At 53.4% G+C, this 26,226-nt stretch overlaps 1 protein-coding gene across 4 annotated transcripts in view; it reads right to left on the bottom strand.

Annotated features, from left to right (window-relative positions):
- Positions 1 to 26,226, bottom strand: part of LTBP2 (latent transforming growth factor beta binding protein 2) — a 109,858-nt gene that overhangs the window by 22,567 nt on the left and 61,065 nt on the right. For all 4 annotated transcript variants that reach the window (XM_061429441.1, XM_061429443.1, XM_061429440.1 and 1 more), the window contains exons 9-17: positions 14,391 to 14,465; positions 10,770 to 10,892; positions 8,924 to 9,088; positions 8,450 to 8,665; positions 7,414 to 7,433; positions 6,923 to 6,962; positions 5,889 to 6,002; positions 3,203 to 3,331; positions 2,336 to 2,464 (exon numbers count right to left, since the gene is read on the bottom strand). In XM_061429441.1, the coding sequence (XP_061285425.1) occupies positions 2,336 to 2,464; positions 3,203 to 3,331; positions 5,889 to 6,002; positions 6,923 to 6,962; positions 7,414 to 7,433; positions 8,450 to 8,665; positions 8,924 to 9,088; positions 10,770 to 10,892; positions 14,391 to 14,465 (1,011 nt within the window). The remainder of the gene's footprint in view (positions 1 to 2,335; positions 2,465 to 3,202; positions 3,332 to 5,888; positions 6,003 to 6,922; positions 6,963 to 7,413; positions 7,434 to 8,449; positions 8,666 to 8,923; positions 9,089 to 10,769; positions 10,893 to 14,390; positions 14,466 to 26,226) is intronic.

The raw sequence follows: 26,226 nt of genomic DNA on the forward strand, positions 1-26,226 counted from the left end.
ATGGATAAGGTCAATGGGCAGAGGACAAGAGATAAGAATTATCATATCTAAACCCAGGCGAGTATCTGGAATATATAAGGAACTCCTAAACAGCCACAAGGAAAAACAGGAATGACCGCTGAACTGAGCAAAAGATGACGACAAGCAATTTCTAGGTAAGGAAACCCAATGGCTAACATATGAAGAGATGCTCATATTTACTAGTAAAGCAAATGTTAAATATTTAATTTAAATTATTATTTAATAATAATTATTGCTCAGTCATGTCTGACTCTTTGTTACCCTATGGACTGTAGCCCACCAGGCTCCTCTGTTCATGGGATTCTCAAGGCAAAAACGCTGGAGTAGGTTGCCATTTCCTCCTCAGGGTGGGGGGAATCTTCCTGTCCCAGGAATCGAACCTGGGTCTCTGGCACTGCAGGCGGATTCTTTACCGCTGAACCATTGGGGAAGCTCAAATATTTAATAGTCATATAATTTGTTCTCGAAATTGTAGTGGTTTCTATTAATTAGATAAATTAATGAAATAATTTATAACTAAAAATATTTAAAATAAGGAGGATACTCTTTTACGAGACCAGCAACATTTAGAAAATGAATGTTATTGGATGAGGCCTCATCAGGTGGCAGCCACGCCCTGTTGGAGAAGCTCTGTGAGCTGACCTTGAGCCTCCGGCCTCCTCCCCCAGCTGGCAGGCTGGCAGAGACATCCAGACACCCGGGCTGGCACGCGGCAGGACCCATTGTCTGGGTCAGACCTGGTGACACCCTTCCATGCAGCAGCCACTGCCTGTCCCGGGCCAGCACCTTGGGCTGGGCCTGCAGGGAGCAGTGCCTCCGGCCCACAGCACTTGCCAAGGCTGCAAAGCCCACCAGAGAAGCCCCTTAGCTCCCAGGCCTCTGCCCTCGATAACTCCAGGCTGTTCTGAGCACTGCTGCCTGAGTCACTTCCCTGAGAGCCGGCTGACCGCACCGCCGCCCTCTGCTCGCAGACCTCTGCTGGCTGCCACTGTCTGTGGGACGGCGACCAAGCACTTCAGCCTGGCGCTCAAGACACTCAGCAAACTGGCGTGGGTTCCCGCCACTTCCTCCACATACCGGGCGCTCCCATCACTCTGGATTTATCGTTATTCCCAGAGCGCGCCAGGCTTGTTCATGGCTCTGCCCTCTGCAAAAACGCTTCCCTTCCCCTGAAATACCCTCAGCTTCCTCTTTTCCTTCACCATGTGTCTGTGTGTGTGTCTGTGTCTGTGTGTGTCTGTGTGTGAGGGAGGGTGTTGGAAGCAAACCGTGCTTTGGGGCCAAGTCGATTTTGATTCTGCTTCCAGCTCAGCCACGGCTCTAGGTGTGAGGTCTCTGGGTGTTTCAATTCACCTCTCTGAGCCTCAGTTTGTTAAACTGTGAAATGGGGATAAGGGTTTCTACTGCATGGGGTTGGGTGGAATGATGAGCGTCACAAAATAAAGGGCTCTAGATGGCTCTGGCACATGAGAACAGCTCATTAAATGGTAGCTGTTATTATTCTGGCCCCACTCAAACATCCCTGTGGGAAACCTTCGCACTTTCTTCCATGGAACCAGTGCGTCTTCATTCCACAGTGCCAGAGTCCACGCCTTACTCACTGCAGTACTCACACAGCTCCCGGGCCAGAACCAGAAACGTGAGTCCTGAGAACAGCAGGGCCATTCTCCAGGTGAAGGATTCCGACTGGGTTATGAGTCTTGCGGCACTGCTTGGAAACCACCGCATCCTATTCTCTGTAAACTCATTAGTTAAAATGTAAGCGGAGTGTTTCACATGTGGTATAAATGCGGCATATTAAAGGGCCTTTTTTGGAGGTGTCTTTGTCCAGCGACCCCACGCAGAGCTTCCCAGGGAAGCTTAAAGCTTGTAGGCATCTCCCAGCAAAGGCGCCCTGCTCCCCAGACTGCCCGGAGTCCCAGTTGGTGTCCTCACAGGTCACCCTCTGTACCCAATAGGAAAGAAACTCCTTGTCACTCAGAATTTGGGGACCTGGCTGCTCGTCTTCATCTCTAGCCATGTCCCCAGGTTTCCCCTCATACTCTCGGCTCCCGTCACAGTTCCTTGGAGTGGTGGTGAATATTTTGCTGCCTTTCAGATTCACACCCCTCCATCTGGTCTCAGCAACCTCAGCCTCAGTGTAGGCTGCTTCCTCCCAGGTCCAAGTCTGAGCCCTGGTCTCGGTTCCTGCGGTCCCCCCATTCCCCACACTGCAGCGCTGTAACTAGGTGCTGCGGATGCCTGGATCCTCCTCCACCCAAACACCACCTGTGGGGTCCTGTACCCTCCAAGGGGCAAGGGCAGCTCAGCTTACCTTGGCATTCCTGTGTGGCCCCCGAGGCGGCCAGCTTGTAGCCAGGGTAGCAGAAGCAAGAGTAGGAGCCCACACGGTTGACACAGCGTCCCCTTCCTTTGCAGGGGTCCCTCAGACACTCATTGTCATCTGAGCAGAGGGAGATGGGGAGGGCAGTCAGGGGGGCCCTTCTCTGGGTAGCTGTGAGCCACTTGCCATGCTAAGGGCTGGATAGGGGATGGTGCTATGGGGCAAGGAGGGGTTGAGGGAGCAGAGGAGACTGGGGAGACGAAAAATCTCTGACCCTGGGGACCTTGAAGTCCATTCATCGGCTCATTCAGGAACCAAGGGCCTGGGGCAGTGGTCCTGCACCCCCTCTCTGCCCCGTGTCCCCCTTCCTGGGGGCCCGTGATCATTTCCTTTCTCCTTCAAGGCACAGGAGATGTGTCTCCCTTGTATAAAATACTGGGGGAGTGGATCAGGCCCACACTGGATGATTTATGTGTTGTGCCTCCAAACTTCTTTCCCAGGGATAGCCGTGGTGGAGACAGCAGGTCAGGCTTCAGTCTGCTATGCAGACAGCGAGATGACCAGTCTGAGGGATGGGTTGATCTCAGAGCCAAGGGCACCAAGTAAAAGGTGTTCTTTTTCTGGGCTCCAAGGCCCAGGGGTGGCTTCCCACTCTCCTGAAGACTCCTCAGATGGTCCTTCCAGAGACCAGCCTCCCCAAGGTTAAGGTTAGCTTTGTCCACAGGGACTGTGGCTCCTCTGCCCATCAACCACACAGCACTGCTTGGACTTTTGGTTGCCTTGGCCTCTGGACTGGCCCCCAGCCCTGCCCCCACCCACCCCAGCCACCGAGCGAGCCCCGGCTGCCCGCGTGGACACCTGTGCAGTAGGCCTGGCTGGGGTGCAGCCGGTAGCCGGGGCTGCAGATGCATCTGTATCCATCCGGGAGGTTCACGCAGGTGCCCGGGCCACAGATGTTGGTGGCCCCAGCAGCACATCTGTCTATGCCTGTGGGAGACAGCGCAGCTGAGGCTGTGGCGGGGTGGGGACGGGTGAGAGCAGTGGACTAGGATGGGGGAGGGTGGGGGCAGGGCACACGAGCACAGGAGCCTCACCCCAGCCTTGGCTGGGTCCTACCACATCCACGTATAGCGAGGCATTGTAGAAGATCCCATGCACGGCCCCTCTTCCCAGGGACCCGAGTCCTACCAGGATGGAGCGTGCAGTAGCGCATCCTTCTGACTGAGACCCAGGGGTTCCAGTAACCTGTGTCCTACATCCCAGCAAAGGGCTTCCGCTCCTGAGGCCCCCAGGCTGACCTCACCCTGAATACAGGGTCAGTTCTCACCAAGAGTGAGGGCTTCCCTCCCCTGGTACACCTTGCCCAGTTTCTCCCAGACAGGCAGACAGATCTGGTGAGTAGGGTCTTGGGAAAACTGCCAGGTGATGAGGGTAGAGGTAGGCTGGGGCCAGCTAAGCAGGACCTTGAATGCCACATTGAGACAAGCTGGTAAGAAAGGGGGTCATGGGAGTTGGGGTACAATCAGAGCCATCTCAGGAAGACTACATCTCTCATATAACGCCTCGATCAGAAAGGCAGGAAGGTGGCAGATGGACTGGGGTGGGAGGGGAAGCACAGGGGCCCCTAGAAACCCGCCAAAATGAATTAAACAAGGCCTGCCCTAGGTGGTGGTAATGGGGTAGAAAGTGGGAAGCAGATACTGAATTCAGAAACAGTTTGGAGACTCACCAGGACTCAGGGCTGAGGCTGCATGGAGGGCAGAGATTATAGCTCGTTTGAACCTGTGTCCCTAACACTAGAAGTGTACCTGGCACTTAAAACATGCCGAATGAACAGATGACTGAATGAACGAGAGAGGCTTTCACGGTAAGTCTTAGGCCGAAGCCTACACACCCAGGGTCCCCGCCCAGCCCCACAGCACTGAGGAAACCCCTGGAGACCCCAGGGAATGGGCCGGGATGGGCCTGTGTTGGTGCATAACAGGGCTTCACAGTGTTTGCAAGGTTGAACAGAACTGAATGCCCACACTGGCCTGTGTGTGAGGCTACCCTGCCCCTGGCCTGGCTCGGAATTTGTGTCAGCCTGGGGACTCAGGAGGACCCCTAGCCAGGAGCTACATGTCCTCCCCAAGGGTTAAGGCTGGGGATGGCGAGGGGCGAAGGGACCAGGAGAAACGTTCTGGGCTGTGTGCGTGCGGCGTTGTGTCCTCACAAAGCTGACGCCCCAGCTCTGCCCCTGAACCCAGCTCATCTTGCCTGCTGAGCGGTGGGGGGCTAGGACACTCCCTGGAGCAGTGCACTGAGCCCAGAGAAGAGGGGTCCTGGCGGGGGACAGCGGGGACATCCCGGTTCAGGCCTAGGAAGGCCAAACTCCCAGCCCAATCACTCTCTGGACTGTTGCCTCAACCGGCAGGGTCTCTCCCTTTGCTGAAGGACATACCCCTCACCCCAAGGTGACCTCAGTCTATGAGGTTAAAAGCAGCAAGGCCCTGACGAGGGCACTCGTGGGGGTACACATGTGAGCACACACGTGGACATACACACATGTGAGCACATATACACAAGTGAGCACACAAATGTGAGCACACACGTGGACATACACACATGTGAGCACATATACACAAGTGAGCACACAAATGTGAGCACACACGTGAGCGGACACACACGAGCACACATGTACATGTGTGCACACACGTGTGAGAACACACACGAGTACATACACATGTGAGTTCACACACACGAGCACGAGCACACACATATGTGGGCACACACACGAGCACATACATACATGTGAGCACACACGAGCACACACACATACGTGAACACACGTGAGCACATACACACGTGAGTGCACACATGAGCACAAGCACACACACGTGGGCACAAATGCATGAGCACACACGTGAGCACACACACACACACACGAGCACACACACGAGCACATACGCATATGTGAACACACACGCATACGTGAGCACACACACACACGTGAGCACACACGTGAGCAGGGAGCAGCTGTGCCAGCACCGGCCCTGCTTCTCTGGAACCAAGTCCCCAGACAAAGAGGCTTTGAGGAGGGTGCATTCCAGAGCAAGGTGGGTATGCCAGGGCTCTCCCCCGCACCACACCCCCTCACCGCGGCAGCGGCCAGAGCCGGGGACACAAGCTCCCAGGCAGCCAAACAACTTTAGACATAGAACCACTTTCCCTCCTGAAAGTCGGCCCTCCCCATGGGCGGGAGACTGCCCGCCACCAGGGCACTCAGCCAACTCGGGGTCAACAGCCTGGAAGAGTCGGGATCCTGGAGGCCCCACAGGCGCCCCTTCCTGGAGAGGGTCCCCCGGGGTTCTCCTGGAAGGCGAACTCTCCCTTCTCTTTCTCCTTCCTGGCTTGACTGGTGCTCCAGACGGGACTCCTCCGGTCACTAGGGCACCCCGTGCCCTCTGTGGGATGCAGCCAGGGGTGCTGACCCCGGCAGGACTCCACTGAGCACTGTGCATCTTGGGGGAGAGCTGGAAGCACCTTGAGGGGCTGCTGCACGTACCTGAGGGCGCTGGGGTCACCAGCACATTGGTGGGAGCAGTCACTTGTGCTTCTTCCCTGGCCTCCGGGATCCCCTGTTCAGGCACTGATGGTGTTGGTGTTCCCAGGGCACCTCCTGTGGAGGGAAGAGGGGTGGGGGTGCAAGTGGGCCTTGGCCCCTGGGCTGCCCACTTTCCTACCTCCTGGACAGCATTCCCTCCAGAGATGCCAGGCAGCGCCCTTCCCTCCCCTCTGCCATCAGGTTCCTAGAACAAGGGCTGGAGCCTGGGCAGGTCATCTCCTCTGCCTCCTACTCTCCTGAAACTCCACTTGGCTCCAAAAAGTCAGAGACTCTAAGAGCGCATCTAGTCTCACCCTCCACTTTGCAGGGGAGGAGGCGGAGGCTTGCGGGAACAGCCACTCGTCCACAGCTGCTAGCTTCTTGGAGACAAGCCGAAGCCCAGGCCTACTTCAGCTTTCTCCTTCTGCTTGCAAAACACTTTAGAGTTACAGAGCTCTGCCTCAAACACCAACATCTCACCTGCCTTAAGAGGCAGCAGGGCAGGCATTCGTGTCCACCTCACAGCAGAGAAAGCTGAAGCTGACTTCTGAACAGTGTCCTGTCCCCAGCCAGACAGCTGGGCTCTTTGGAGCTCTAATCATCTCCTGATAGGCTCTGCAAAGCTCTAACAATCTCCTGAGGGAAGGCAGGCCTGGGAGCAGGGCCCTCTGGACCTGACCTGCCCCCACTTCAGCCAGCTCTTCCTCTTTGGTTTCTTTTATTCCTCTGTGGTTCCTTTTGGTCTCAGCACCACAAAGGGCAGACCGAGTGCTGCAGCTGGGGAGGTATTCACAAGGCACAGCAGCGTCTTTCAGTGACCTTCTCACACCTTAGGTGTACAGAGCTCCCAGGAAAAGTGTTCACCTCTGACATCACCCGCAACCTCACCTGATCCGAGCCTCTGGCATCAGCTCACGTGTACTATTGCTACTCCTAGTTAAAGTCTTTCCTCCCTTCCTTTTGTTTCCTGGGCGCCACTAGGAGGAGGCACTCACCTGGGACCCAGGTGGATAGCTGGGTAACACTGGTTGTCACCTGCACAGAAACGGGAGAAGGCGTCTCACTGCCTGGAGAATCCCACGGACGGAGGAGCCTGGTGGGCTACAGTCCATAGGATCACATGACTGAAGTGACTTAGCACATAGTTCTAGACCTCATGTGCTGTGATGAACGTCTGAGCAACAGCCAGGACTAAAGGACACGTTCCTGCTCTCTTTCTGAAGGGCCCCCCCCGCTGACCTTCTCAAATGACAGAACTTGCACTGTAGCTGCCAGAAAAACCAGAGCTGCGATTATTACTTCTTTCAGGGTACAAGTGGGTCTTGGGATCAACTCTCCCACCTTGGCTTCTCTGTTAGTAAAATCCTGCGTACACTGGATCGTTCTCCCTTCCCTCCCTCATGTGACATTGCCCTGCAGCCTCAGGGCTACCAGGTCCCGGTCTCTGCCACATTTGCCCAGCTCCTTGGTGGGATGACTCACTTACCTGGCTGGCCTGAGAGTCGCCTGGGGAGGAAAGGGGAGAGCGTGAACTCAGGGAGGACACGTACGGCTGCCTGCTCCCGCCCCCCACGGCCAGGGCTGGTTCACTCTGTGACCTCCCTACTTTGTCCACAGCAGGCCCGGTGGCAGAGACAGCTCTGACTAGTCTTACCTGCCCCTGCCACCCGTCCAGGACTGGCCAGCCCAGATCCCAGGATCCCCGGGCTGGGGGCCTACAAGGTGGTCAGTTGGCAAGAGGACACCTCTGGCTTTCCTTGAATGCCCCTGGTGACAGGAGTCCCAGCCGCTCCGGGCCAGTCCGCACTTTTGGTCCTCACTGCAAGCCTCCTGGCCACGCAGGGTTGCTCCAGGCTCCAGGGCAAGGCAACAGTTCTGGGAAGCGGGGATTGCTCCTGGCCAGCGCCCAGTTACCACGGTGACGGGCTCTGCCTGACTGCCCTGTCGGCCTGCTCCTGGTTCGCAGAGCACTTTGTTCATCGCACAGTTCTCCCTGTTCTAACGCGCCCTTGGACTCCATGCTACCAGTAGCCCAGGTGTGCCTTCTGCATGGTTTCCCAGGGCACCTGCCAGGGCTGCCTCAAGCCCCATATCTTTCCAGTCCCATGCCTCCTGGGCCCAAGGCAGTTGAGCTGGAGCCAGTGCTCTGACTCTAAGGCCATGGGAGGGGATCTGAAGCCCCTAGATTCCCTAGGATGCCAGCACCAGCCCCAGAAGCGGTGTGGCAGGGGCAGGGGATGGAAAGGCAGGGTCAGCAGTGGTTGGGGGGTGGTGCTATGGAGCCCCCACCAGCAGCTCTCTGGGACATGGGCACCTCTTGACCCCAAAGGAGGAGGCGTGGCCTTTCCATCAGGCCAGGCCATGAGAGCAGGTTCCCAAGGCCAAGCTGCGTTTCCAACTCCCTTTCCTAACGCCCCTGAGGTGGGACGCCACGGGCCCAGGGTAAACACCCCACTTCTCTCTGAGGTGCTGTAACCTGAGCGGGTGGGGAAGCCCTCAGACCTCCTCCCCAAACCAGATACCCTTGTCGGGGATGGTCTCGGCCTCCACCCAGGTGCTGGTGGCCGCCCGCAGTGGCTGCCTCTCTGCTGGCCTGGGCAGGGTCCCGTTGCGCTTCGGGCCGCGGTCCCTTGAGGGCCGGGCCAGTTCCTCCTCCTCAGCTTTCCTCATGGACAGGCGGATGTCTGAGCTCGAGTAGGTGTAGCCATGGCCCGCAGGGCAGATCTCCCTGAAGGCCTCTGCAAGTTCAAGCGTCAGAGGACCAGCTGAGGGGGTGCTGTTCCTGCAGGAATCCAGGGTCCTCCTTTCCCTCCCTCCTGGGGGGCAAGGCAATGTGGCAGCGAAAAGGGAGAGGCCCCAGGTCGGGTTAAGGAAATGGTCAGGGAGGAGGACTCAGGGTCTCTGGCCTTAGGTTAGGTCCAGGGTAGGGGGACAGCGGCCACTGGCATGGAGGAAGCAGCTCAGTGGCTGGGGCCAAGAAGGGAACAGAGGGTTACCTGTGCCAGGCAGGGGGCATTTCTCACACAGGCTGCCCCAGGCTTTGCCCACGCGGCTGCAGCAGCATATCTGCTTGGTGATCCGCTGGGCCAAAGGCAGGGCGCAGGTGCCGGGCCCCAGCAGCCGGTAGCACAGCCCCTGCTGCATGGAGACGGCCTTGTCCGCTGCAACGGGCACAGCGGCAGGTGAGGGTGGGCGGGAGGGGGTGGGTCACTGGGTATGTCAGCAGGTGGGGGTGGGCAAGTGATGGGGGCCAGGTGAGGGTGGGCAGTTAGCTAGCGGGAGGGGAAAGGCAGAGGATGGTGCAGTGGCCGGCCACACGGGCTCAGGTCGGCCAGGCCTGTGTCTCGGTCTAGAAGTTGGGGCCCTGAAAGTGCCCACAGAACACAAGGAAGAATGGCTGCAGGGATGCTTCAGCCCCTCCTCAGGTTATCTGTTTGAGGGGCCTGGACGCCCAGCCTCACATGGGAGAGCTGAGAGCAGGGAAGGGGATGTGCTTGCTTGTCTCAGATTCTCAGTCCATGGTGTTGTCAAAAGCCATCCTGGGGGGCCCACGTGGGAGCAGTGTGCCCTGAGGGCCACAGGGTCTCCCTAGGCAGATGAGTCAAGGTGAGAACCACCGGACTGATGGGGAGCTTTGAGGACAGGGGCCCTGCCTTGGCCATCTTCACAGCCCAGGCAACTGGAGTAGTGTCTGGTTCATGCGGGTGCTCAGTCAATGCTCGCTGATGGACGGACGGAGGGCTAGATCCATGAATCAAAATCCCGTGGACTGCAGTGAACGTGAGCCACACTGGGCTTAGAGAATAACAGCCGGGGCCATCTCTGCCTCCCTGCCTGGAGGGTCTCTTTCCAGCATTAATAAATTAGTGACCGTGAACTCTTCCTGACATGTTCTCCCCACTCTGTATCCCCTCATCCTTTGCTGTCTCCTCTTACTATCGCCTCTGGGGACACTGGGGACGCTGGGTCCAGTCTCTCCCTTGCAAGGGTGCTCTCTCTTGTGAGAGTGGTGCTCGAGTCAGTTGTCTTGTGGTCTCGCAGACCCAGGACTTGGCAGTTCACAGACTGAGGGCTTGGCCGGCCGCAGGGAGCTTTGTTGAGCCTTGGGGTGGCCGACCTGAGCTGAGTTGCTACTTTGCAGAGTCCAGTTGAGACTGGTTTTATTCAGTCCTGGTCAGGCCTCCCTGGTCTGGGCTGTGATGTCAGTTCTGCCGTGGGGAGTGGCAAACGGGGGTGGGAGGTGGAGGGGGGCGGGGGCCGTGGGCAGGCGACTGCTAGCCTGGGCCTCTCCCAGCTGGAAACCACAGAGGTCCCTGGAAACAACTGCCTGAGTGTACACACAAGCACACACACAGACATGATGCTGAGATGACTAGTGACATGTCTGTGCTCACGGACACAGAGCACGTCCAGACACGGGGACCACGGGATTTATGGAAAGGCCCTGGGGATGGCAGGCTCTTTAAGAAAGGTCTGCAGCGAAGCGCCCAGGCAGCTGGGCTCAGGCGCTGCAAGAGGCAGCCGCAGCTCAGCGAGATATCACAGCAACGCACATCCCCCCAGAGCAGATGAGGCAACAGATGGGACAGCAATGATGAGAGAGAAACAGAGGAGGTAGAAAATCCCAAACTGCAAAGCCTTCAAAGAAATGCCTGAAGCCAAAAGAGAAGCAGTGACTGTCTCCATCCCAGTAGGATGAAGCAGAGGGGGTTTGTTGGGGCCCAGTCCTAGGTGGAGAGGCAGCCTGGGGTCTAGGGGCATCTTTGCTCTCAGCTGGCCTGTGGACCCCCAGAGTCCCATCTCGCCCCCCAGCACCCCACCCTGGCCCCTCCCTGCACTCACACACACAGCGGCTCCTGGACGGATCCAGCAGGAGCCCGGGTCTGCAGGTACACAGGTAGCTGCCCCTCGTGTTCACACACTCCGAGTCCTCGCACAGGCCCAGCGTCAGGCACTCATTGACATCTGTGGGGAGCAGGGAGATGACCAGGGACCCCCCCACCACCACCCATTCAGAGAAACCCAGGCAGAGCTCTGCTACGATTCTCCAAGTAGAAGAACAGCAATAAGAGCTGTTTACTCAGTGTGATCCCTCTCGCTGGGCCTCAATTTCTCATTTGTAAAGTGGGGATAATAGTAGTAACCACCATGCAGTCCCATTAGGGGGATAAAATTAGATAAACATTGCAAATCACTGGGTCCAGGAACTGGTGATTATGGTCATAATGTTAATGTTAGTGTTCACTGAGTGCCTAGCATGCCAGGGACCACACCAGCTGGTTTGCATATGATGTGTGTGTGTGTGTGTGTGGGTACGTGCTCAGTCGATCAGTTGTGTCTGGCTTTTTGTGACCCCATGGATTGGAACCCACCAGGCTCCTCTGTCCCTGGGATTCTCCAGGCAAGAATACTGGAGTGGGTTGCCATTTCCTACTCCAGGGGATCTTGCGGACCCAAGGATCAAACCCACGTCTCCTGCATCGGCAGGCAGATTCTTTACTACTGTGCCATCTGGGAAGCCCTTGCATATGATATATTATTTACTTCTCACAATTTTATCAAGTAGGTCCACATGGCCTCATTTTACAAGTGAGGAAATTGAGGCTCCAGGAGTGACTTGCCCAAAGTCACTCAGCTAGTAAGTGGCATCCTGGGAAGTAAAAAGGAGCAGATAAGGGGAGAGGTGGCTTGGAGGGTGGAGAATGGTGCCCAGTGCCTCCTATTCAGTCTTCCTGGACAGACCCCGAAGCATCTCTGCTGGACCCAAGATCCAAGGGTCGTGTCCATAGTGAGAAGCTGCAGGATGGGAGACCTCAGCAAGGAAGATGAGGTGAGAGGCTGGAAGTAGGCACTGGGAGGAGGGCAGGGGAAATCCCAACCCTCACACTCCAAGATGTCAGAAGCCCTCCTGGCGATGGCACCTTTGTTGATGATGGTGAACATGGATGATCTGTGATGGGCACCCAGCTCTGGGACCTGCAGGTAACACTTGGCAGCCCAGAGCCACCTGCTTGCCCACAGGCTTTTGGGGGAGTAGGCACTGGGCACAGGAATAAAGATGTTGAAAGATGACCCAGCTTGGGCACCAAGGGGAGCTACTCCTTGCTGGATGTTCTATTGGGGGAGGGAGAGATAAGAAGGGAACCGATCTGTTTGCCTCCAGACTGCGGACAGAGTGACATCTAAACACAAATCTGAGTTGCCTCCCATCTGCTTGAGAAGCTTCTGGGCTCCCCATCACCTCCTAGAGGGAGCCTCTAAACTCTCACCTGGTATCCAAGGCTCTCCACCATTTTCCAAAAGCCTGTGGCTGAATCGGTGGCTCTGATAAGACCCTGGGATGCCTGTGTAATCTCCTGTGGATACACTGGTGGTACTCCAGCTAGCCCAAACTGCTTCTTGGCTCATGCTGGTCCCTCAGCCTAGAATCCCCATGTCCCTTTTTAGTTGGCCAAGCCTACTCTACTTCCCAGGTGGCGCTAGTAGTAAAGAATCTGCCTGCCAATGCAGGAGACCCAAGAGATGCAGGTTCGATCCCCGGGCCAGGCAGATCCACTGAAGGAGGAAATGGCAATCCACTCCAGTATTCTTGCCTGGAGAATCCCATGGACAGAGAAACCTGGCGAGCTACTGTTCACCGGGTTGCAAAGAGTCAGACATGACTGAAGTGATTTAGCACACAGCAGAGCACACTCGTTTTTAAAGTCTAGGTCAGATATCACCGCATTGCAGGCAGTTTCTTTACCAGCTGAGCTACGAGGGAAGCCCAAGAATACTGGAGTGGGTAGCCTATCCTTTCTCCAGAGGATCTTCCCGACCTAGGAATCAAATCAAATCTCCTGCATTGCAGGCAGATTCTTTACCAAGTGAGCCATCAGGGAAGCCCAGTATCACCTGGAGCCTTCCCTGATCTTCCAGTCTGGAAAGGATGCCAAAGCACCCAGTGCCTCGTCCTCTCGAGAGCACTTCTCTCATTGTGTGAAGTTGTTACGGCATCTGCCTTCACCTGGGACAGCGGCTGTGTCTCGTCCATCACTGTGAACTAAGACCTAGAGCAATGCATGCAGCTTATAGCAATACCCCCAGATTAGCCTGTAGCTTATAGCAATACCCCCAGATTAGCCTGCGGAAGTAGGCGACAAGGATGGAGACAATAGGGACGGTTCCTACAGGTGCAGAGATGCGGGGTCGCATCCCAGACAGGGAGATTGCAGCCACAGACATGGGTAGGAGGAGGTTTTAGGGGCAGGGTCTCCTGGGGAGGGCCCCTCGGCAGCTCAGCGGAAGGAAGGTGGAGAGCCCATCTGAGATCCTGGGAATCCCTTTAATCCTGCAGACCGGGAGACCTGCCAGGCAGAGAGGCCACTGGGGATGGTTTAGATACGAGCAGCCCCACTGCATTCTCTAAGGGCAAAAATACTAACTTCTCTGCACACCCACTGGCCATGAGATCCTTGCTTCATTGCCTCTGAAGAAGGCAGATCTTCCGGGCTGGGCTGGATCAGAGGCCTCTCCTTTTGCCTGGCCCAGGCACCAGTTCTTATCCATGGGCTGGAAATCCCCATAGGCAGAGATAGCCCAGATTCCTCTCTCCTGAAGAACCCTCCAAGGGAGGGGATCTAGGAGGCCATCTGTCTCCTGCCTCTAATCTGGGTTCACCCAAAGCAAACCATACAGACAGCGATTTATCCAGTTCCCCAAAGGGCATCTGTCTCAACCCCAGGAGCCTCCCAGGGGCTGGCAGGCCCAGCTCACATCATACCTCTTGCCAGGTCCACAGCCAACAAGGGTTCCCTGCTCAGAGCCATGGCTGAGCGCCCCCCTTCCCATTCTTTGGTCCTGAGGTGTCCCTGGGCCTTGTCCCTCTGGGATGGTCTCTAATGCAGAGCATCCAGGCCTCACTGGCTTCACAGAGCCTGTCAGCCAGCCCAGCCCAGCCTGGGGACTGTGCTTCAGGGTCTCCTTCCCCTGGCCCCAACTCTGCCTGTGCCTGCCCCACTCCAGGAAGGAGGCCTGAGAAGCTGAGGGGCTTTGCTGGGAAAAGTCCACAGAGATCCCATCTTTGCAGACTGACTTGATCTCCCACCCCGGAGTCCAAAGTCCTCCTGTTCCAGGGAGAGCAGCCCAGGAGGGGAATGGATATGCGGGGAGAGCACCCTGAGTTGCTGCACCACACAGCTCTAGATCTGGGTGGGGGTCGGGGGAGAAGTGGCGGAGGGGACAGTTTGGCTCCCAGGCCCTGCTCAGCTTGCACCATCATTACCCTCTGACTTCCTTAGGCCCTGGAGCTGGCAGCCACCGCCCCCCCCAACCCCCCTGGCCCAAGCTGGGGCTTACTGGCCCAGCGAAGATCACTCAGACAGCGGCAGCCGCTACGTCTGCCACGGGGGAGCGGCTCTCTGCATTATCGTACCTCTGTCATCTCGGCTCCCCAAGCCCAGCCCTGGGCCTGGTCATCCTTACCTTCGCAGTGAGTGAGATTCAGTCTCTTGTACCCCTGGGGACACTCCAGCTGGCCATTTTCAATCACCGGGGAGGCTAAGGAGTGAAGATACAGACAGGTCTCAGTGGAGGGCCCTTGGGCTCCTCTGTCACCCATGCTGGGAAGTGGGGCGCAGTCTGGATGTCCAGCCCACCCTGCAGCTATGAGGCCTCAGCCCCCCAAGCCATCGCCCTGGGCAGCTGTGCCTCCTTGGCCAAAATCCTTTCCCTGGCTCTCACCAGGCTACTCTCAGTGCACCTTGCTACAACTAAAAATGATACTAAGTGACTATATATCTTGTATATAGTTATAATATTAGATACAGTTTATATTATATGATATCAATGTTGTAAAACATGTGATTGAACAAGTTTTATTCAATTTTTACTTTCTGTTTGTGAAGTAATTATAGAGTTGCAGGAAGTTGCAAAAGATAGTACAGAGGTCCCGTGTGCTCATCACCCACCTTCTCCTAATGGCTGCATCTTACACAACTAGTTATTTTGTTAGTGTTTAAACATCTGGATATGACAATTCACAGTCGGGTTCTAAGTTTGGTTTCTTTTGATGTTTAATTTTAATGCTGCCATAAACAGCATTATCTGAGACAAAGAATCTCAGAGATGGAAGATGCTCACTGCTGGTTGTGCTTATAAAACAATGATATTCATTCATTCACACTCACCAACTGTGTGATGCAATTTCAACCATGTTGACATTTGGTTAGTAGAGTTTCATGTTCCCTAAGGTCAGTTAGTTACGCTGACAAATTCAAAAAAGTTAGAAAACCTGTTCTCAAGTTTTTCAGGTATGCAAATGAGTGGATTTACAGCAACAAATCACACGATGATGGGATTATTTCCAACATCCATTTTCAAAAGGCTCTCTCCCACCACGACTTGCTTGGAAAGCATCCCTGCTTGAAGATTATAGTGAACAAAACTGGGCAGCAGTCTGAGTCCAGATGGACCAACCAGGCAATAACTCTCAGTACTTTGGTGCTGATAACTCCTATCTTGATTTCACAACATTCCCCTTTACTTTAAAGAGAGAGAGAAAAGAAGTGTGCATTAAAAAAACACAACTGACATCTAATAGGAACAGAGAAAACATCTCCACTACCTTGGAGGGACAGATTTATATGTCAACCTCCAAAGAAGTCCTTTGAAGATGTGTTTATTTAAATATTTTTTTTCTTCAAAAGCACTAGCAGATGGAATACTGCTGACAGCTACCTGTCATCAAAGGTAAAGGCAACAAATGTGGAGCATCTATCTTTTTGTTTAAAAAAAAAAACAAAGAAGAACTCATGTTTCAGTTTGATAATTTCCTTGTCAAGTTGTAGCCACTAATTCTGAAGGGTACAGGGATTCTACAGATACTGTTGCAACATGAAGTTCTGTAAAGATACCATAATACTTTTAATGTCTTGTTTTATAAAGTTAACAGTGTGATGATTTCCTGTGGCAAGGTATCTTCTCCTAGCTCTGACTCCTTTGTGGCAATAGCTTGCCTATGAAGGTTCTGGTGAGGGGACATTACACACAGTCTTCTTCAGCTCCATTACCTTGCTGGTCCTAACATCAACTGAGATTATAGAGTTATTGGGTAAATCTTATCTTTATTCAAGAAGTCATATATTGTTGAGAATATAGTTCTTCTATCTTCCATATAGATTCAGCCTTTAGTGGCTTACACAATAGATAGTTCTTCATATATTTATTGTTGAAATAGATTCTTGCAAGTACCAAGAGAGGCATTAGGAATACCTATTCAGTTCAGTTCAGTCACTCAGTCGTGTCCAACTCTTTGCACACCATGAATCACAGCACGCCAGGCCTCCCTGTCCATCACCAACTCCCGGAGTTCATTCAAACTCATGTCCATCGAGTCGGTGATGCCATCCAGCCATCTCATCCTCTGTCATCCCCTTCTCCTCCTGCCCCCAATCCCTCCCAGCATCAGGGTCTTTTCCAATGAGTCAACTCTTCGCATGAGGTGGCCAAAGTACTGGAGTTTCAGCTTCAGCATCAGTCCTTCCAATGAACACCCAGGACTGATCTCCTTTAGGATGGACTGGTTGGATCTCCTTGCAGTCCAAGATACCTTCATCCAATTGTACAGCAAAGTATGCACTCACTTGTTATTTTTGTTTTTGTTTTTGGTATGTGGGATCTTAGTTTCCTGACCAGGGATCAAACCCATGCCCCTGCACTGAGAGCTCAAAGTTGCAACCACTGGACTACCAGAGAAGTCCTCTGGTGTTTTAAAATGTTTTTTCTAATCAAGATAGATTTTAGTTCATCATTAGCTGTTATCTCTGGGCACATTACACACTGAAGGTGGGGTTTGGTATTAATGATGCTAGATATAAGCTGTATTTTCGTATAGCCTTCTTGATTATCTGACTCCTGGGGTCCATTTTGGGTCCCATGTGAGAGGCCGTTGTTACTTTTACCTTGGAATATAGCTAATGACCTGTCAGAGGAGAATCGTTAGCCTTGCATTTTTAAATGATTGCAATTATTCGTATTATTTTAAATCCTGTTTCTTTGCAAGAATGTTTTAGAGTCACTTCTCCATTTGGTGAGTGTTGCTTTAGTTAACAGCAGACCACCTAACTGAAAAAACCCACAAGCCAAACACTGTCGTGCGGTCCGTGTTGTGATACGGAAGACAAACATGAGGAGGCGCTGTGTTTCCCTGGAAGGCTCACTCTCACCTGAGGATGCTTGGAACTGCCTGATACAGAGATCAAGTGAAGCCATAAATTAGTAAAACTTCACTTTTTTTTGGGGGGGGGGTCAAAGGATTGTAAATTGAAGTTGTAATATATATCAGTTCAGTTCAGTCGCTCAGTCGTGTCCGACTCTTTGCGACCCCATGAATCGCAGCGCCAGGCCTCCCTGTCCATCACCAACTACATATGTATACATATTTATACATATTTTCCGCAAACGGTCTTCCCCAGGGTTTGCATGTCGTCACCCACATGGGGGAAAACAGCCTAAAAGGCCGCAGTGCAGAGATAAGCAAGGGATCTGGAAACGCTGCTGACATTGAGAAGATGGATGGGGGTGAGGCTGGGAAATGTGAGTGTCTGGCCTGGCGCCTGGTGGCAAGAACTGAGGACAGGGAGGCAAGGGAGGAGGAAAAGCACGAGGGGAAGTTGTTTGGGGAAACTCAAAAAGCAAGCTGATTTATGAGGAGCAGAAGGTGGGAAGGAATGGCGCGAGGCGGATGCCAGGGGGCCGGGAACATCTGGACGGCGCGTTGGAGGCTGGAGCCCTTGGGCGCATATGGTCCCGTCTCTCACAATAACTCCACGAGGCAGGGGTCATTATCCCCAGTTAACAAGTTAGGAAGGACGGTGACTCTCAGAAGGGGCTGAGTCAGGGTTGCAACCAAGCTTCTGGCTGTGAAGGGTGCTTCCCCCACCCCGAGAGGAGGAAGCGGGGAGCCAGGAGGCCAGGGCAGTAAGCTGGTGCCCCGAGGGAGAAATTAGGCAGAACTTTAACAAAGGATTGTAAATTGAAGTTGAAATACGTATGCTATGCTATGCTAAGTCAGTTGTGTCCGACTGTGCGATCCCATAGACGGCAGCCCACCAGGCTCCCCCGTCCCTGGGATTCTCCAGGCAAGAACGCTGGAATGGGTTGCCATTTCCTTCTCCAATGCATGAAAGTGAAAAGTGAAAGTGAAGTCGCTCAGTCATGTCAGACTCTAGCGACCCCATGGATTGCAGCCTAACAGGCTCCTCCGTCCATGGGATTTTCCAAGCAAGAGTACTGGAGTAGGGTGCCATTGCCTTCTCCGAATACGTATATACATATGTATACATATATGCCACAAACTTTTTGCTTCTTTAACAAACAGGAGAGGGGTGGTGGAGAGCTGGGCTCAGAGGAAGGGTGGACCCAGCCATGGCACCCGCAGGAAACCCTGTACCCTGTGAACCAGGGAACATGTGAACTGAGAGCAGCTGGGCTCTCTCGTGAGTCTGGAAACACATGCTTTTCCTGTAAAGCGCCTTCCTCCCGAGAGGACTCTGCCCTCTCACTGGCCTGAAGAGAAACCGTTGATTGGACAACACTTGGCAGGGGCAGGCTTCTAGAAAGAAATGCCGAAGCCAGTGTTCCTGGTGAAATGCCCACTTTAGCAGGACCCTCAGCGCCTCTCCTCACACCTCACAGAGGCCAAGTCATCTATAAGGGGCTCCTTCCTAGCTTCTGTAAGGACAAGTACAGCATCCGATCCAGAAAAATCTGCTTATATCTCTTTGAGGGAAAGAAAACCAAAGTTCAGATGACCATGTGGAAGGGAGAGACCCTGGCTTAGGATGAGAACTCAGCACCCATCCACAGCTCTGGGTGAGATTTTGGCACTGATGGGATAGAGCGGGTATCACCAGGCACATCTCTCAAGTGCTCCCAACGCACACAGGCCTTCCCTCATCATAGTGATTAAATGTGCTGTGGCTGCCTGTTTGCTTGTCCATCTCCCCTGATAAACTGTAAGCTCTTTATAAAGCTCCCCTGACAAAGTGTAAACTCTGTGAGGACAGGAACCTTACCTTCACGGTCATTGCTATGTCTCTGGAAACACGCCCAGCACACGGAACAATACAGGCACTCAGTCAAAATGGAATGAATAATACAGTAGCAAGCATTAAAAAGGCTTGTGGGCTTCCCTGGAAGCTCAGCTGGTAAAGAATCTGCGTGCAATGCAGGATACCTGGTTTAATTCCTGGGTCGGGAAGATCCCCTGGAGAAGGGATAGGCTACCCACTCCAGTAGTCTTGGGCTTCCCTGGTGGCTCAGTCGGTAAAGAAACTGCCTACAATGTGGGAGACCTGGGTTTGACCCCTGAGTTGGGACGATCCCCTGGAGGAGGGCATGGCAACCCACTCCAGGATTCTTGACTGGAGAATCCCCATGGACAGAGGAGCCTGGTGGACTACAGCCCATGGGGTTGCAAAGAGTTGGACATGACTGACACAGCACAGCAAAATATCTTGTACTATGGGCTAGGCCCTTTTATAAAGGCTTTACAGGTAATAACTTATTTAATCCTCATAACAGCCCTTGGAGATACTAATCTTATCCCCAACGCCCAGATGAGCAAACTGAGGCATAAAGAGGTTAAGACACATGTCCAAGGTCACCCAGCTGGCGAATGGAACTGGGATTATGAATCTGCTCCAGAAGACAAATTCTGAACCATCCCTCTACTAACTACAAATGAATGAATGAATTCATGAATTCATGACAAGCCTTAGGAGTTGTCTAGGACAAGAATTCCTAGGGTCCAGAGGCCATAGGGTGATACCTGCCCAGAAGGAGACCTATCACTCTTCCTGGGACCTCCTCCTCTTTAAGTACAAGGGATCAAGAGAGTGAATGAGAAAAAAAGGTGGAGTCATGCTGAAGGAGGTCAGAGGAGTTCATCAGATGCTGGGGAATTAATCAGATCCTTGGCAAATGCTCCACAATGTGTACAATGGGAGAATCATATAGAATTGATAAAGGAAACAGTGAAGACCCTGTACTCCTCCTGTGGCCCCTCAGCCAGATCAAGATAAAACCAGGGTCGGAGAGCAGAGGACTTGTGGATCTGGAAAGACAGAGTGCTGAGCTGGGATTCCTGTGGGTGTTTCAAAGAGGCTCTTGCAGAGTGGCCTTGCAGTTGGGACCTTGACCTGAGAGGCCAAAGCAGCTGCTGAGGGGTCAGCTGGACTCAACCTGAAGTCCAAGGAGTCTGAACACCCCCAGATGCTTGGGAAGCAGGTCGGGCAGATGTGTGTGACTTTCCTGGTCAGGAAAGCTGGGCCACGTGGGCCTGGAGCTCAGGTCTTCTGGCCCTGGCCTCGGGCCCTGTCCACTCACTGCCAACCCTCCGTTGCTCTCAGAAGGAAGCAGAAGGGCCACTGGCTGCAGCCTGCCCCTGCCCTGCTGATTCTTACCCTCAGCTGCTGGAATCCCCAAGGAGGCCTCAACAAGGGCAAACTAATTGCTGGAGACAGTTTTGGCCCTGACTCTGTTGACAGAGCTCGGGGAGGAGATGGGGGGAGACATATGTCTGGCTACGGGGCTGTTTACAAGCCATGCTGATCTCAGTCTGTGATGACAGATGGTTGTAGCAGAGAGATGTGGAGGGTCCAGAGAACACACACACACACTCGATACACACGGGCACATGTACAGGCTGAAGCTTCAGTCCTGATTTGCAAACTCTGGCGGGTAAGCTGGAAAGAAAACTTCGACTCCCCTGGGGCAGCGGAAAGGGTGTGGGTGCTGGGGCAGGCAGGCTCACATCTAATTCCTGGCTCCACTCTGACTAGCTGTGTGACTTGGGGCACACTTCTTAACCTCCCTCAATTAAAAAAAAAAAACCTTAATTTTTTTCCCATGTAGAAGTAGGATAGAAACTCAGTTTATGGGTTTTTGTGAGGATTAACTTTATTGAAACGATCAACATCAGACTAAAGCTAGCTCAGGGCCTGGCACAGTCCCTGGAGATGCTCCCCTAGACCTCCCCGCTCCTTCCTTCCCTCCCTCCCTCCCTCCCTTACAGCAACACAGTTTTAAGGACAACAAGCTGGCCGGCTGCTCCTTACTGGCTGGAGAGACTTGGGCAAGTAACTCTCTGAGCCTTGGTTTTCTTATCAGTAAAATGAAGATGACCATTCTTTTCTCAGGGCATTATTGTGAACACTAAACAAGCAAGAAAATGTCTGAGCGTGAGGCTTGTCACATATTGATTATTATCATAATGTCCATTATTCTGGTGGTGAAGTCCTAATGGATCACCCTCCCTGCTACCAGTGATGCAGAAATCCCACCCAAAGATGGGCTCTGACTGCTTCTTCAGGGTGGATCTGAAGTCAAAATGGGTGTCTCGGTCACTATGAACCATGAGGTAGGGAGGGGTCTGGTCAGACACCTGGCTCAAATGGGTACCACACCAGCCACCCCGACCCCACCGCTCCCTGGGGCTCTCCAGGCCAGAGATGCCACGTGTCAGTGACACCCCTGCGGGGGTAGGAAGGGTGTGAACGTGAGCTGAGACACATTTCCCAGGAGGCTCTGAGTCCCTTGGAAGCTCTCAGAACAACCCTGAGCCAAAGAATCACGACTTTTTTCAGCCCAACAAACTGCAATTTGGAAAATCTCATTTCTTTAGGGCAGGAGACTGGGCGTCTGACCCAGAGTCGCAAGGAACAGGAGCCCCACCCCGGCACAGCTGTTCCCCCGGCCCAGGTCCTCTAGTTCAGCGAATGCCCAAGCCAAGAGGCAGAGGAAGCAGATTACAGAGCAATTAGAACTAGAGGGCTGGGGTCACATAGACCTGGAGCTTCAGGGCCAGTTTCATCTATAAAATGAAGATAGTAACACCACCTAGAGGTGTGGTTAGCATGCAATGAAAGGAGAACAAGCATGGTGCCCGGCTCATATCACACCTTCTGAATTAAGAGCATCTAAAGAGGATGTGGGGCTTCCCTGGTGGCACATATGGTAAAGAATCCACCTGCAATGCAGGAGACCCAGGTTCGATCCCTAAGTCAGGAAGATTCCATGGAGAAGGGAATGGATACACACTTCAGTATTCTTGCCCGAAGAATTCTATGGATGGAGGAGCCTGGTGGGACAGAGTTGGACACAACTGGGCGACTAACACACACACACACACACACACACACACAGGAGGACGTGACGGGGTGATGCTGCCATGACTCACACTAGGATTCTGTGCCCCAGCCCCCTCAGACATCACCTTCACACGCCCATTCTCCCCAGGGGCTGACATCACAGACTGACAGCCGGAACACCCCTTGTGGGCAAGGATCATGGCAAAACCAACCCAAACCAAGGCTTTCCTTCTACTGAGAGTTTCAAATCAATTTCCAGACATCTACATAAACCTCCATCCCCTTGAAAATCAAGTTCCTTCTCCCACTCCTTCCACTCACTAGTTCTTGGTAGGCACACTCTTCGTGGTGGGGGGCTGAGGACTTCTGGAAACATCCCACTATAGAGCTAGACAGCTGCAGTTTTTAATAAGTTCTCCCTACTGCTCAGCTTCCAATTGAGCTCTGCCTACTAGAAACTTCCATACATCTGTTTTTCCCCCCTCACCAAACCACACAGAACAAGCTTACCTGCTCCTCTCCCCACCCCATGTTTTTTCAACACATCGCCCTTAACTCAGACCAGTGCTCCTGGCTGGTGCCTGGCCTGTCTGTTCAATCCAGTCTTCTGGCTGGGTGCTGGCTTTCATGTACACCTGGAATACAGTCCTGGGATGCACCCTCTTGACTAAAATCCTGGTCTAGTATCCTGACTGGTGTTGTCTTTAGGCAGTCCCAACACCCCAACCCGACCCCTTACTGATTACGGATCAGGCAGTCCCAGGGCTTCCCTGATAGCTCAGTTGGTAAAGAATCTGCCTGCAATGCAGGAGACCCCAGTTCTATTCCTGGGTCGGGAAGATCTGCTGGAGAAGGGATAGGCTACCCATTCCAGTATTCTTGGGCTTCCCTGGTGGCTTGGCTGGTAAAGAATCCGCCTGCAATAAGGGAGACCTGGGTTCAATCCCTGGTTAGGAAGATCCCCCAGAGAAGGGAAAGGCTACCCACTCCAGTATTCTGGCCTGGAGAATTTCATGGACTGTATGGTCCATGGGGTCGCAAAGAGTCAGACATGACTGAGTGAATTTCACTAGTCCCCTCACCCCCTCACTGATTATGGAGATCCTGATCCGTTAAGCATTAGACACAGTGTGATTTGAAATATAGCTCCTTGGTCCTAGCTATGTGACCTTGGACAAGCTCTTTAGCCCTCTCTGAGCTACATTTTTCTCCCCCAACAAATGGGGATAAAGATCCTTAGCTTGCAGGTGGTCACGACAGTGAAGTGAGATAACGCACGTGAAAGCACAGCATAGTGTAAAAATTCAGTAACTGGCAGCTATGATTGCTTTTTCAGAGGGAAAGTCGTATAATTCCTTGAAGGGGCAGAGCAAGAGAATCGGCTCTCCCTGGAGATACAGAGAGGGGCCTGGGTTCCAAGGTGAACTCATCCCACACCAGGCAGATGGAGACATGGTCTCGTGGCAAACAGCTGGGGCCCACCACTGCGGGCCGCGTGCCGTGTGCCAGCCCCGCCTGCCGCAGCAAAGGGGCCAGTGCCAAGCCAGATGGGGCAGTGGCCAACTTTCCAGTCAACACAGATGTCTGTCTTTCTCGGGTGAAAACTCAAAAATGTGGCCTCAATCAAAGTGGCTTTTGAGGGCTGTGTGCTCTCCAGACCCTGGTGGGGCAAACGGCCACAGCTCTTGAGCCAGGACCTCTGATAACTGCCCAAGGGTCAGGAAGATGTGGCTCAGGCCAGGTCGTGGCAGGTCAGCTGCATCTGCCACTCAGAGTGAAGGGAGAAAGGGTCGGGGGACCAGAGGCTGGCCTCGATTGACTCCCTGAGCTGCTTCCTTGAGAAAGAAGACATTGAGGAATTTTTTTTTTTTTGGAAGAAAAGAGATTTGTCTGAGCCATGTAACTGAGCATCAAGGCAGTCCTTTCCCATGTCACAAATAGCAGTATTCTGCAGGGACCTTCTTCAACCGTCCTGTACAGCCTCAGGAGTCAAAGGTGATTTAGGGAAAGTATGAAGTCACACGTGACTCCTCCCCCACCCCAGCTTCTGGCTTTATTACTTCCCTCACCCCCTGATTCTATTAGACTACCTTGTTGGGAGCAACAAAGCCCTTCCCTGAAGGGTACAGTAGTGTTTTTATCAGAAGAGAAGTAGAGGTTCAGAGGGGCAAAGCCACCAGGGCTGAGAACATTCTAGAACACAGGAGTCATGCCTGTCTTGCCAACCATTCCCAAACCCACCCCAGCCGCTCACCTTCTTTTTCCTGAGTCTTGCACAGTAGTTTGCCTGTCTTGCCTACTTAAAGAAACACTCCTCACCCCGGCTCCCCAGGCTTGGGCGTGGAGCTGTCTGGCACCCTGTCAATACAAACAAGTTTCCCCAGCGTCCTGCCCCTTCTCTCCACAATGCCCAACTGCACTTTACCACATTTTAAATGTTGACATTGCCCTGTCTTTGTAATTTCTTGCTCAGTATGGGGAATGCTTAACATTCCAGGGTCTGCACCCTGGTGCCCAGCTTGCTGAGATGTGCTGAACACAGTCAGGGAGGTGGTGTTCAGAGGCACCACCTGGTGCAGGGAGGGGGTGAGGCCTCAGCCCTGGGCGTGTTCTGCTCCAGGAAATGTTCTCACGCGCTTGATCTCGCCGGCCTATGCCATTTTCTTGGGTTATTAGGAACTTCCCCACCTCTTTGGCTTACTCTAATAATTCTTTAGACCTCATCCTGGATGTCACCTCCTACAAAGGCCTTCCCTGATCCACCAGTTTGAGGAAGGACCTCTTAGCCCACAGTGTACGGATGTGCAGGCTGCACACTGCACAGAAGGATGCCATCTGACAGAATCATTGGCATCCTGCACTTGTCTAATTATAAAGACTATTCTGAACACGTGGAAGGGGCACCTTTCACTCACTTGCACAAAAGTGCTGCAGGAGCTATCCACGGCCCCAGCTCTGCTGTCTGCAACCCCGCTCCACCACCAGACTGTACGCTTGAGAGGGGCGGCACTGTTTCTACCTGTTCTTCACTGTTTGGTCAGGGCTGCACACTGTGGGTACTTCATCAGTGTTGGCTGAATAGAGTGTGGTATGAGGAAGTCTCAAGGGTGGGTCTGACCAGGAGGAAGAAAAGTGGTGAAAACATCTCTGGCCTGCAGGGGGAGATGCTGAGCAGTTCCATACACTTCCCCACCAAGCGATGGGGCCAGTCCCTTTACCCTTTTTGGAGGGATACTTTCTAACAGTTTGACTTCCCTGGTGGCTCAGACGGTAAAGCGTCTGTCCACAATGCAGGAGACCCGGGTTCGAGCCCTGGGTTAGGAAGATCCGCTGGAGAAGGAAATGGCAATCCACTCCAGTACTATTGCCTGGAAAATCCCATGGACAGAGGAGCCTGGTAGGCCCCAGTCTATGGAGTCACAAAGAGTCGGACACGACTGAGCAACTGCACCATAAAATGCCCTAATGGTAGGTACAGGCACCATCTCACTGACTCTTGACAGCGGCCCCATGAGGCTGGCACTGTTCCTGTCTCCACTTCACAGATCGGAGACGAGGCAGACGGAGCTCAGCAGGTAAGAGCTGGGACTGGTACCCATCGTGTGTTGGACACTCAGGCCTGAAAGCTAAATACTATCCTGTGCTGCTTCACCAAAGAGTTTATCACACTGTCAAACTGTCCACATTTTTTTTTAGTCTGGAAAATATGATCACTGCTCCACAGGCGAGTCTGAAGTAAGGAACAGTCCTGCCGCTCCCACCTTTGGGCTCTGGGCCAGGCCCCCCACAAATCTGACTCACCAAGTCGACTGCTGACAGGCAAAAGAAATACCTGCCAGGCCTGGGCCCAGACCTAGGAGGGAGACCTGCATGGGGCGGGGAGGGGAAGACAGGCTGAGTGGGCAGGAGCCATAGTCAGGCACAGGAACCTTGTCACCCGCCTCCCAACTTTAAGAGCAATGCCTATGAGAACAGCATTCCTGAATTCTCAGGGCTCAGAGTACACGAGGCACCTGGTGAGTATTTGCTGACTGACTGACTGACTGAATGAATGAATACGTTAGGCTTTCTCATCACTGGAAAGAGGGTGGGAAGCGGAGTTTCCCATACCCCAAGGCCCAGGATATTCTGGGGCAGGTACCCAACCCAGATTTAAAGACTGGGAGATC

This window comes from Bos javanicus, chromosome 10 (assembly GCF_032452875.1).
Source record: "Bos javanicus breed banteng chromosome 10, ARS-OSU_banteng_1.0, whole genome shotgun sequence".
Classification (NCBI taxonomy): Eukaryota; Metazoa; Chordata; class Mammalia; order Artiodactyla; family Bovidae; genus Bos; species Bos javanicus.